General features: G+C 36.2%; 1 protein-coding gene across 4 annotated transcripts in view; it reads right to left on the bottom strand.

Annotated features, from left to right (window-relative positions):
* Positions 1–363: 363 nt before the first annotated feature.
* phf10.L (PHD finger protein 10 L homeolog) overlaps positions 364–12,952 on the bottom strand; it is a 43,195-nt gene continuing 30,606 nt past the window's right edge. For 3 of the 4 annotated variants that reach the window (XM_041562216.1, XM_041562217.1, XM_041562218.1), the window contains 3 exons: positions 7,056–7,164; positions 1,658–1,846; positions 364–580 (listed from right to left, as the gene is read on the bottom strand). In XM_041562216.1, the coding sequence (XP_041418150.1) occupies positions 495–580; positions 1,658–1,846; positions 7,056–7,164 (384 nt within the window). In that variant the 3' untranslated portion in view covers positions 364–494. Of the gene's footprint in view, positions 581–1,657; positions 1,847–7,055; positions 7,184–12,952 lie in introns of those variants that run through there. The other variant, XR_005961124.1, reaches the window with a different exon arrangement.

Genomic DNA, 12,952 nt, shown 5'->3' with positions numbered 1-12,952 from the left:
TCAATCAATCCCACAAAACCATGTTATAGCATTTCTGGAATTCAGTCAGCATGAGGTTTCTCCCTTTCATAAAATGTGTCATACGATACATATGAAATGGAAGGAATCTCACAACCTCATAATAAAATGTTGTCACTTGCATTATCATTTTGTTCGATATCAGTATATTATGAGTATTCAGTGACAGTTCTGTAATGGCATATCAAGCACTCTCCAAAAAAACCTTCAACTATTCATTTGAAAAAGAACTTTGACACTTAATATATATTTTTATACCTATTTTCTTTAAACAATACTTTAAAATCCACAATTGTTTTGCCATAGATTGTATTATCGAGTTTCAATAGGCCCAAGAAAGATAAATAAAATTTCAAACATTTTATAATTATTGTAAAAATGTGGAAAAGTATTACACAATAGGGTTGGTTCCCAAAGCACGTGAGTTTCTGGTCATGTAGCACCATTTTTAAAGGCTTGTGCAACTGACAGCATAGTTATCCTTCTTTACTATTTTTCACCTTTCGCGCTCCTTTTTTCGGAGTAGACGGGACATTTTGACAACAATCACAAATCCAGTGACCTAAACACAAATATAAAATTGTTAAGTTGCATAACAGTCAAACAGCATTTAACCAATTATACGGCATAAATCTCAAAACTGTATTCTATGTGCCCACAGCATGCACAATAGGAATTTTGTCTAAATTGCTAGTTTAATTTCAAATTAAAGAAAACATGTTTTTTCCAAAATGCATCAATAAATAAATAATACTGCTCCAGCAGAATTCTGCACTGAAATCCGTTTTTTTAAACAAGGAAACAGATTTCTTTATATTTAATTTTAAAATCTGGCTTGGGGCGCGACATGATGTTCATATGCCAGGTGCCCCCAAACCATGTGTCTCTTTACTGCTACACTGCCAGTTGGAGTGATATCAACTCCCTCCCCAGCACCCTATCAACAGCTTACCAGATAGCAGCTACCCAACACCTCTGCTGAAGGATTGGTTTGCATTGCTAACCAACAAATCTATTATTTTTTGTGTGGAGGCAGCCATCTCAGTACTTTGTATCTGATTCTGAGCTTTGAGAAGGAGCCAGCACTTCAGGATGGGAAATGCTTTGGGACAGCTATTGTCTCTCTCCTTATCACTGTATTTTACACAACCCAATTGTAGAGTGGTAGACATGAGCTAGCACTCAAGCAAGAAATCCCCTTACTTGGGTCATGGTAAGTCAGGGGATAAGTCTTGAGGCCTAAATACCACCCACCACCCACTGTAGTAAATGAATGCAGTGCTGCCTAACACAGAAAAGGAGCAGCCCTTTGTGCTACTTTTTTTTTTTTAGAGTGCAAAGTGTTGCACCTGAGGGTCAAAGTGTGTTTATATTTTGCGGTTTGCCATGTACATGGTAAATAAGCCCTTATATAATTTATTTATGATAAATAAATCAGTGTATTATTTGTTTAGTATCTTCTGGATTGGTGAGTAGGCAGAACATACCCTCTTCTTTTATTATAATAAAAACAATCCAAAACACTGAAGGCTTGACATTATAATTTAACTTATCATGCCACTTGCACTTTAGTGCTCATTTAATGTCTGAAGAATTTGAACACATTCAAGATAATGTTAATGAGCATTATTTTCTCTACCTGATGGAAGCGCACCAAGCCCAACACAGAATGTATGGTATCCACGATCACAGGTGTCACAAAACATCATTTCTTCTTCATGGTGGGGCTGCCCACAGATAATGCACGTTTTGCATTCCATACACTGCCAAGGATATTTTTTTATTACAGCAACAAGTTCTGAAGACATATCCAGGCACGAGGGATGACCTAAAGAACAAAGGAAAACATGAATCTCGTAACATTCTATACAGTTTTAATAAGGGCAATAATAGAGACAATGCTATACAAGGCAGCAAATGTTAAGAACAGTTTTGGTCCTGAAAAAAATCTATTAAGCAGCACCAAATTTAGTAAACGTACGAAACTTATGAACGTTGAGATTTTTTTGAATGGTGTGTTCACCTTAATTTAAACAACAGGCACACTTTAGCATTAGCGGTCTAATAAACAGGGCTGCATACTAAATGGTCGCTTAATTTTTTATTTTCCATTTATGTATTGAAAATCTTAAAAGGCAAATGTATTGATGTATTTAAATTTTTTTTTTATTTAAAGATGTGTTCATAATATTTAAGCGTTCAGAACTAGACAGTAAATGCATTGTTGCATTTTAGTTACGGTATGTATCTAGTTTCTTATATCATAGTAACAAAATTAACTAAGCTAACAATATAAACTATCAGCTCGAATGACAAATGATTAATTAGGACCTTATATAGGGTTCTGTGGATAAGAGGCTAGTAACCTGTTAGTAAGTAAGGTGGCTCCTGGGGGGTGCATTGCACGGTTGTCGCCGGTCTTGTAGCTGGTCTCTGAGGTGTTGGGACGATTCCATGACCAAAGGCTGTTCTGTTAGTAATGCTGTATCATACCATGTTGTACATCTAAATGTGTGTACTGTGAGGTGTCTAAGTTGTTGTGGAAGAAATTCTGTGTATGTTGTCCATATCTTGTGGTGTTTTGTTCCTTTCTAGTTGTGGTTTCTAGCAAATCCATATGAAAGAGATAATGTAATTTCTGTTTTACTATTATGTTGGGAGGATCTTTGTTTAGCCAATGCTGCAATATTGTTTTCCAGGCTGCCGCTGCCAGTCTACCAATCAGGGTCTTGTCTGTTTTTGTTAACTATGTAAAGGTGGTATCATTGCTAAACATAGCCCATTCTAATTGTGCCTGAAAAGGTTTACCGGGGGCAAGACCATAAATTATGTATTAAATCTGCTTTGGGGGATTGGCATCTGAGGCAACTGTCAGAGGGCAGATTTCCCATTTTATATCTCCTAATCGGAGTTAGATAAGAATTGTGAAGTATTTGTAGAGGCATTTCCTGATATCTACTCACTGGAAGAAGCTTCATAATACTTGTGTGTTGTTTGAAAATTTCCAGAGTGGTGGTATTTGGAATGTCTGTTGTCCATCTACAGCCCGGCCTTTTTTGTTGTCTATATCAATTAATGTTCTGGTTGTTTGATATATTTGTGAAGTCGTTTGTTTTGTATGTTTGTTTTTCCAGATTTGATTAAAGGGATTTTTTTTTATCATTATCAGGCATTTTTTTTATTATTATACTTGTTGCAAAGTGGAGGATGTTTTTCTTTAATTTGTTCCCTTCCTTCTGTCAGTGTTACTGGCTCAGCCTGCTGTTTTTAGCCTTGTCTGACTGGATGCCACAACCTTTGCCAAGTCCTTACATAGTTCTCCATTTATAATAATCAACAAGGTGGCAGATGGAAACTGACTGAGGCGTGGTCTGATGCTAGTTATAGAGAGCCAGATACGTGGATGAAAAACATGGAATGCATGGTTAACTGTCTAACTTATTTTGCAGTCAACAGATAGGGGGATAACTTCCACCAACCATAACTATGCCACCACAGGTATGTTCCTGTACTAAGCACAAGGCATGGTAATATGCGAGTGTAATTTCCCTTTAAGAAGTTCAAATCAGGTGCTAGACTTGACCAATTTATGAAATGTTCTAAAGAAGCACATACAATATACATTGTAATTGTAAAAGGCATGTTTGAACATTTTCCTTTTTACAATGCAAGTTGTAAGGAGTTGTTAGGAGATGGTTGTGCAGGATTATTATTGGTGCAACGGCATTCTTACCTTTTAATATTTTACCTCAAATGGCCCTCTTTGTAAGAACCTATTAGATGTTGTTTTGTGGTGTAGGAGAGAAGAGAAGCCTTGTGGACAGTACTGCAGACTTTCCAGTTGACCTCACCATGGGGCAAATTCACTAAGCGCCGAACGCTAGCGTCAATTCGCTAGCGTTGGGCATTTTCATTACTTCGCAAATTCACTAACGCTGGCGTAGATTCGCTAGTGTTACTTCGCACCCTTACACCTGGCGAATTTTCGCTACGGACGTAACTACGCAAATTCACTAACGCGCGCAGTGTACTGAACGCTACCTTTTACGCTAGACTTCCTTCGCCACCTCAGACCAGGCGAAGCGCAATAGAGTAGGTAGGGATTGCTTAAAAAAAAGTCAAAATTTTTTCTAAGTCCCAAAAAACGCTGGCGTGTTTTCTACATTATGGGTGATAGGCTGAAAAAGATCGGAAATTTTTTTGGGGCTCCCCTCCTTCCCCCCTACATTTCCTGACTCATGACAACTTACCTATACAGTGGGCACATGTGTAGGGCAAAATAAAATTTTTATTTGATGTGATGTTTTGAAGGTTTTCTAGGCATTTGTAGTGCTGATACGTATTCCTCCATTGAAATTTGAATTTGGCGCCGTATGCAAATGAACCATCGCTAGCGAAACTTCGCTTGGCGAATCAACGCTAGCGCAACTTCGCAAACTTACGCTACCCCTGTGCGCAACTTCGGATTTTAGTGAATTTGCGGAGCGCTGGCGAAACTATGCCTGGCGAAGTGCGGCAAAGCGCGGCGAAGTTGCGCCTGGTGCAACTTTGAATCTTAGTGAATTTGCCCCCAAGACTTAATTTTGATGGATTCACTAATTTTCTGACAATCTTGTCTCCTGATCCAAGAATGCCAAGCCAGATTGTCCAGATTTACCAGATGCCTTACACGGACATTTTGTTCTCTGTGATATTTTTTTATTATAATGCTCTAAAATGCTAAATATAATTTTTTGTTAAATGGGTTGTTTACCTTCCAACATTTTTTCAGTTCAGTTGTTTTCAGATAGTTCACCAAAAAAATAATTGAGTTCAGTGTTTTTAAACTAAAAATGTCACAGAAAACAATATTTCCGTGTAGGATTAGTTATTCAGTTAAATAAGAGGATTGCCAGGGTTTGAATGGTTTTGCACGGCACTTTACTTTTGGTGGTTTTTGAAAACTGCTGAATATAGTCAATAAACATTTCCTTACCTCAGCAATATTTCCATTCAATTCCATTGGTGAATCCAATTTATGTAATAAAATGCAAAAGTGAAATCTTGCATGATAAATAGTGATTTATAAGTTATACTGAGATTAGTGGTATCTCCACTTTCACCAGCAATGGCCAGCAATGACTCCTACAGGACTCTGTTGTTCAAAATGGATTAGCTCTTTAGCTTTTTATACTGCACATCATTAATCTTCCTCTCAAAATATAGACTCACATCAAACATCACAAGAAGAGCTTTGGCACTGTGTTGACCAATACAATGTGAATGTCACCGACTGTCTGTCGAACACAGCAGCTGCTGCAACTTGCCTCAGGCAATGCACATTGATAAAGCATGTGACATTATCCATAGCATAAACACACATTTTTCAGCCTCATATTATTCATTACGTAATACATGAATAAACTATTCCGTTGCTTGCAGGGATGGAACTACTATTAATGTATCAGGAAAAGGTTGAACAAAGGGCAGAAAGCTAAATGGAATGGTTTAGCTAACTTAAATTAAAGAGGTGGATTAATTATCTTGCCAATTACCACAGAGAAAGCTATCACAGGATATTGATGATGACTACATGGTTTTAATTTTCTCAGTTTTTTGCAGTTCTTTCCTGGAGAAGCAAGTGAGCTTAATCATTGTAGGCCAATCTAATAAACACGTATCTTATGTTCCACATATACAGGGTCCATATTATATGGTCTCCAAGGACCAACCAGAAAACAATCAAAATGATACAGGTTTGTATATAGAACCACAGTGGAATTAAGAATTGGCTGGTTGGAACTGTCCTCCTAGGCTGGGGCCCACCAGGCAATCCTCAGATTGTTACAGTCTGGACTTATACAGCTACATGTAAAAAAAACAGCCACTGGGAAAACAGTAACAAAAATCTCCTGCTGTCCATTTTCTTAACCCCCCCCCCCTCCAAAAAGCAACCCATTATTTTTCTACAAAATTACAGTACTTTACAGCTCTAAAGAAAACAAAGACAAAAATAACAATACTTTGTAATATCTGTCAAAATCCCCCTTCACAGTATTCATCAGCTATATGATCATACAAAATCTATTTATATAACAAAGTACCCCTTACTGTAAAATATATATTATAGGATATTATAAGATACCAAGGAGTTCCATGACCATATAAAAGCACAAGGCCGAAGGCTGAGTGCTATTATACAGGTCATGGCACTCAAAGGTGACTTCTAATATCCTCATATTTTGCAACAGGGGGTACTTTATTTATTATAATACACAAGTTTATGTGAGTCATGTGACAGAAATGACATCACTAAGCTCTGATTATAACCAATGACATCACTAAGCACCATTTATAAGGATAGAATTTAAAGGACATTCATGGCTCCTGTGTATTATATAAATATAGAGACTGATAAATGACTGGATAATAGTTTACTGTATATAAAACAGACACTAAAGCTTTGGTGATAATAATACGTTCAGTATGACCCAGTGAGCTTCATTTTGATTTTATACTCCTATGTGTCATTGTGCCTAAAAATACGTAAGTATATCATATCTGAATTTTTAGGGTGCCAGAGCACGCACACAAAGGGGCTATTTTTTTGGCGAAAATATGCCTTTACTTGTACCAACTTTTTTTTTTTATGTTGCGGTTTACTTAAAGCCATACACGGGACTATATTGCATGCAGACTTGTCCTTGGCTGACCATATTGGTGGCCCTTGTATGGTGCCAATAAGGAACTATATCTATCAAGGCACACCAAACATCCACTGAGAGATCTGGGATATCAGGTGAGGACCACACCTACAGAAGTGAATGTTGTTTTATGTCCAACGGTTCAGTACAGGCCCACCATACATAGACAGCTGGAAGACCTGAAAAATCCCTAACAAAATGCATATATATTTTATACCAGCCATTTGGGATTTTTTTCTTTTTAGTTATTAGGCTGCTGCTACATAATTAAATGGTGACAGATACACATAAATGCTCTAAAGGCAATATATAAATATAGTGTTAATTACTGACACACACAATGTCTTCACTTACCGCTGTTATCACATTGGGAGCAGTGTATTAGTCTCTCAGATCTTCCTTTCTTATTGGCGTCCTTACCCTTCAGACAAATTCCACAAATAGCATTTGGATTGGACTTTGGCTGGAAGGGTAGAAAAGGGCTATAAAATTATGTGACAGGAACCAAAAAAGGGTTCACTAGGTTCTTCTATTTTAATGAGAAGCATACCCTATGAATAAATTGTGTTTATCTTCCATTTTTTAACCTCAAGTAGAACATAAAGTGTGACAGCATAGGAAAAAATGCAGATTAAACTATCCTTTTGCATTATATAGTATATGAAATAATATTTCCAGTCTCATCCCTCATATACAGCTGCAGAACATTTATACTGAAGACTATGGGGAAAGCCAGCGCCGTCACTAAAGCAGAAATGGTATTATGTAGATCAATGTTTTGTGCACACAAAATATATATTTTATATTTAAGACAAAATAAATTGATGAAAACCACTTACAATTAAGATTCATTCTGCTTATCAGATACCACAGTTAAAGTTATCAGTTAAACAAAACTTAAATCTTTATTAATAGCCTGCACTTTCAAATACCATGTGCGTTTTTCCATTTCAAGATTTAATTAAACAATTGTTTTACTGTTTTCTTATTTGTAAAGACAAGACCATAACAAATCCAGCATGAAAGCAGCTGTGCCCTATTTATAAACAGAGTGATTTAAAGGTTTATGAAACTGCTCTCTTAATCATCTGATATTTGATTACTGAAAACTTGTAGAGGGGACCTGCATGCTATTGCTCAATCACACTTACTGTTAAGACTACAAATCATACTCATCATTAAAGCATATTTTAAAGGCAAGAAATTAAAGTGTTTTAAAGTAATGAATATTTAATGTATTGTTGTGCTGCACGGGTAAAAATTCTGTGTTTGCTTCAGAAACTCTATTATAGTTTATCGAAACAAGCTGCTATGAAGCCATGGGGCATCCATTCAAAACTGAAAAAGGAGAAAAGAATACACAGAATACACAGCAGATAATAGTAAAGTTATATTATACAATTTGATTCTTCAGGACTTATCTGCTATCTACTGTGTATCCTGTTCTTGAATAGCTGCCCGTGGCTACACGGCAGCTTGTTTATATAAAATGTAGATGTGTTTCTATAGCTAACACTCCAGTTACCAGTGTAGAGCATCAGTACATTATACTGTCATTCTTTTAAAACACTTTAATTTTTTGGTATTATTGTTCCTTTAACATATTAAGGCCATGTCATGCCAGGCGTTTTCTCTACTGATGTACTATGCTGGGGGAGAAAACGGCAATGGGCTTCCTTCCACCCGAGCATCACTGTGCGTTGTTGACAGGCTTGCCATTAGATATTAGCCTGTTGGTGCACAGAAGGGGCAGGTTTTGATATAGAAACCCAATGGACATGCCAACAGCTGCAGTCCAGCAATATCAGGGTTGTATTTGTAACCCTGCAGTGAGAATTCCACCTGTCATCTATGTAAAGCAGGATTGTCTTTGTTCCTGCAATTCAAAGTATTAAAGACAGTTTCCATAAGACAACAGCAAGATCAGCCTCAATATTCTTCTTATTTCTTATTAGTGGGTTCTTTTTGATTAGACATTATGTTTTTAATGAACCTCTTTAGAAAACTGCAGTGGGACAAATTTAGGGGAGTAGATCAACTTGGGAATCCACTAAATGGCACATATGGTTTGGTGACACCAAAATGTTACTCTATTGAAATTTTCCAACAAACTTCCAAAATGTGCTGCAAATACCTTTTGAGGAAGTGGCAATTATGCCCTGCCCGAGACTTAATAGAGGTATGAAATCAGTTATCCGGAAACCTGAGGTCATCTCTCATAGACTCCTTTTTCACTGTAATAATGAAACAGTATTTTGTTCTGGATCCCAACTAAGATATAATGAATGCTTACTGAAGGCAAGACAATCTTTACTGGCTTCAATTAATGTTTAAATGATTTTTAAGTAGTCTTAAGGCATGGAGATTCAAATTACGGGAAATACCGCTTATACATAATACCACAGGTTCCAAGAATTCTGTATAACAGGTCCCATAGCTGTACTCCAATACCCTTCAAAAACCACATATTTTCAAGTTTTGGAAGTTACCATTATTAAAGGTTTAGCATAAGCGTCACATATACACAGCTCTCAAGAACAGATAAAACAAAACAACATTGAAACCTTTAACACAAATAGAGGATTTAGTGTCATTAACATTACATAATGGTTGTATTGATTTTCTTTTTTCATTTGTGTGTATTAAAAAAAGAAAAGAAAACTCCACTGAAATATGTTTCACCTTAATAAGTGCATTTTGAAGCGCATTTGCCAAATCCAAACCCCAAGGGGAATAAGGCCAATGTCACTAAGGTGTGTTTTAGTCAACTAAAAAAAAATTAATTTTAGCAACACAGCAGCCGCCTAAACTCAGTTATGATTATCCTGCATCACCATAAACAAGGACTTTTCCAAGAATAATGGGACTGTTGAGAGAGGTATGCCTTATAGTGCATTTTAGAGAAACTAAATGGAAGATAAACATTAAAATCTTAAACCATGTACTATAAATTGGTAACAATCTCACTAGTATATATATTTTAATTATATATGGTGGCGTACTTTCCAACCCTCATGTTCTGATTAGCATCTCTGATTTTTTACAAGGTATAAGACTGTATTACCAATGGATAATCAGGAAATGTCTCACAAAATCTTTAAAGTTTTAACCTCATTAAAATGATGACAGAGGCATTCAGAATGACAGTGATGCCATTTATTTAATAATGAAAATAAAGCATTTTCAACCTGTTTAATACATTTTATAGGAGACATTAAAATAAAAATCTAACATTTAAAAGCTTATCACTACAAAATAATTGTAATGTCTGCCAAGATAAACACATATAACATTTCTTACTGGGACACTTCTCCTATAGTATACAGTTAACTTTTCTTTATTAAACACCTGAAGTTGTCTGTAATAAGCATGCACCAAATCCAGGATTCAGCCCTTTTCAGCAGGATTCAGATTCTGCCAATAAGAATCTGAATTCTTTAAAATCATGTCACTTTTTGCCACAGGAACAAGGATATTGTGATTTTGTGTGAGCTGCAAGTATGGTTCTTTTTAACCCTTCTTTGCCTTAATTTGCATATGCAAATTAGGGTTTGGATTCAGTCGAATCCTTCATAAAAGATTTGTCAAAATCCCAAAATAATGGTTTTGGTGCATCCCTAGTCTGTAAAAAGTCTATTATACAGAAGCCCATTCCTTACCTACCTTTAAGAAACCGTTTTGCAGAAGCTAAACTCACAAACATATGATTTCTACATTTCTAAGCAACTCTGCAACTTTGTGTTTTTATTTTGCATGTATCTACAATATTTTTATATATATATATATATATATATATATATATATATATATATATATATATATATATATATATATATATATATATATATATATATATATATATATATATATATATATATATATATATATATATATATATATATAGAGTGAATAAAGTACCCCCCCTAATAAGGATATTATAAGTTACCGAGGAGTTTCATGACCATATAAAAACACGAGGCCGAAGGAACTCCAAGGTAACTTCTAATATCCTCATATTTTACAACAGGGGGTACTTTATTTATTATAATACACAAGTTTCAGTGAGTCGTGTGACAAAAATGGCATCAGAACTCACCGTTTATAACTGATGACATCAGAACTCACCGTTTATAAGGATATCATTTACAGGATATTCATGGCTTTTGTGTATTTATATATATATATATATATATATATATATATATATATATATATATATATATATATATATATATATATATATATATATATATACACACACACACACACACATACATACATACATACATACATACAGGTATAGGATCCCTTATCCGGAAACCCAATATCCAGAAAGGTCCGAATTACGGAATGGCTGTCTCCCATAGACTCCATTTTATCCAAATAATCTAAATTTTAAAAATGATTTCCTTTTTCTCTGTAATAATAAAACAGTAGGTTGTACTTGATCCCAACTAAGATATAATTAATCCTTATTGGAAGCAAAACCAGCCTATTGGGTTTATTTAATGTTTAAATGAATTTCTAGTACATTTAAGGCATGAAGACCCAAATTATGGAAAGATCCTTTATCCGGAAAAATCCAGGTCCGCAACAACCCCTTGGATGTTGCTCCCAGTGGCCTCAAAGCAGGTGCAAGTTTTAATTGTATAAAAAACAGGTGTTTTGCCAAACAGATCCTTAATGTAAGTTGACAATCCACATAGGGGCTACTTATTGGCCAATCACATAACTTATTTGGCACCCCAGGAACATTTTTAATGCTTGTGTTGCTCCCCAACTCCTTTTACTTCTGAATGTTGCTCACGGGTTCTAAGGGTTGGGGATCCCAGCTTTAGATTATAGTTTAAGATTAGTATTAAGTAAGCATGTGCTTAATAGGATTCCTTCAAAACATGCCATGCCCACAATGGGGCCAATTTGTGATTGCTCTAGCCTTTCGGTTTTATCAATGTCAAAAGGCTAAAGGAATCTTAAATTTCCTTCAAAACTTAATTTAAGAATAGCTAAATACAAGTAATTAACATACAAAGTAAATAAAACTTGTGTTTGATATTGTGTAGCTTTCACACATCTTTTTGCAAAGCCAAAAACACCAACATTTTGTAATTTAAAAGTCTGAAAGGTGTTTTTACTTGGGGTGCCAAAATGAGGCTTCTCCAAGTGATAGTATCTACTTATCTGACACCCCGGGCCAGTGCTCTTATCAGCAGAAAACTGCACTGGCCCCGGGTTATTCCAGCGAGCACCACGTGGCGATCCTCTTCCGGATTTTTCTTTCTTAAAATTTCCCAGGGAGATGCATGCGCAGTAGGATGAAATAGCCAGCTTTTTCATTAAAGTTTGGCTTTTCACTCTAATGCGTATGTGCAGCCTCAAGAAGAAAGAAGCCGGAAGACGATTGTTTCATGGTGCTTGCTGGAACCCCAGGCCGGTGCAGTTTTCTGCTGATAGGAGCACCAGCCTGGGGTGTGAGGTAAGTATATAAAACCCCAAGTATAACATGCCTTTCCTTCTCCTTTAAACATTATGGGGCACATTTACCTAGGGTCGAATATCAAGGGTTAATTAACCCTCAATATTCGACCGTCGAAGTAAAATCCTTCGATTATCAAAGTCGAAGGATTTACCGCTATTCCTACGATCGAATGATTAAATCCTTTGAATCGAACGGTTCGAAGGATTTTAATCCATCGATCGAAGGATATTCCTTCGATCAGGAAATTGTTAGCAAGCCTATGGGGACCTTCCCCATAGGCTAACATTGGCCTCGGTAGGTTTTAGGTGGCGAACTAGGGGGTCGAAGAATTATTTAAAGATACAGTACTATCGAATGGTCGAGTAGTCTAACGATTTTTAGTTCGAATCGTTCGATTCGAAGTCGAAGGTCGAAGTAGCCCATTCGATGGTCAAAGTAGCCGTATTCGACCATTCGAAATTTGAACTTTTTTTCCTCTATTCCTTCACTCAAAATAAGTAAATGGGCCCCTATGTGTCACAAACTATCAGGCAGGCTGCAAAAGTTGCTGGCAGCACATTAAAAAAACCTTTTTTTTGTTATAGTTGTTAGTTTCTTTCTAACATTACAAGTATGTGCTCATGCAACTTTTACTGTGATCGTTGTGCAAGTTGGCACCATTCATTCTAAAGCCACTTCTTGCTGCCAGTCTGAATGAATTACAAAAACGCCTATTAGCACAGGGGAACACTGGAGCTACCAAACCTTGAAGGTGGTGCCAGGTCTCCCACAG

The sequence above is a fragment of the Xenopus laevis genome, chromosome 5L (genome assembly GCF_017654675.1).
Source record: "Xenopus laevis strain J_2021 chromosome 5L, Xenopus_laevis_v10.1, whole genome shotgun sequence".
NCBI lineage: Eukaryota > Metazoa > Chordata > Amphibia > Anura > Pipidae > Xenopus > Xenopus laevis.
The sequence above is the reverse complement of the archived record's forward strand: the minus strand, read 5'-3'. Positions and strand labels throughout refer to the sequence as shown.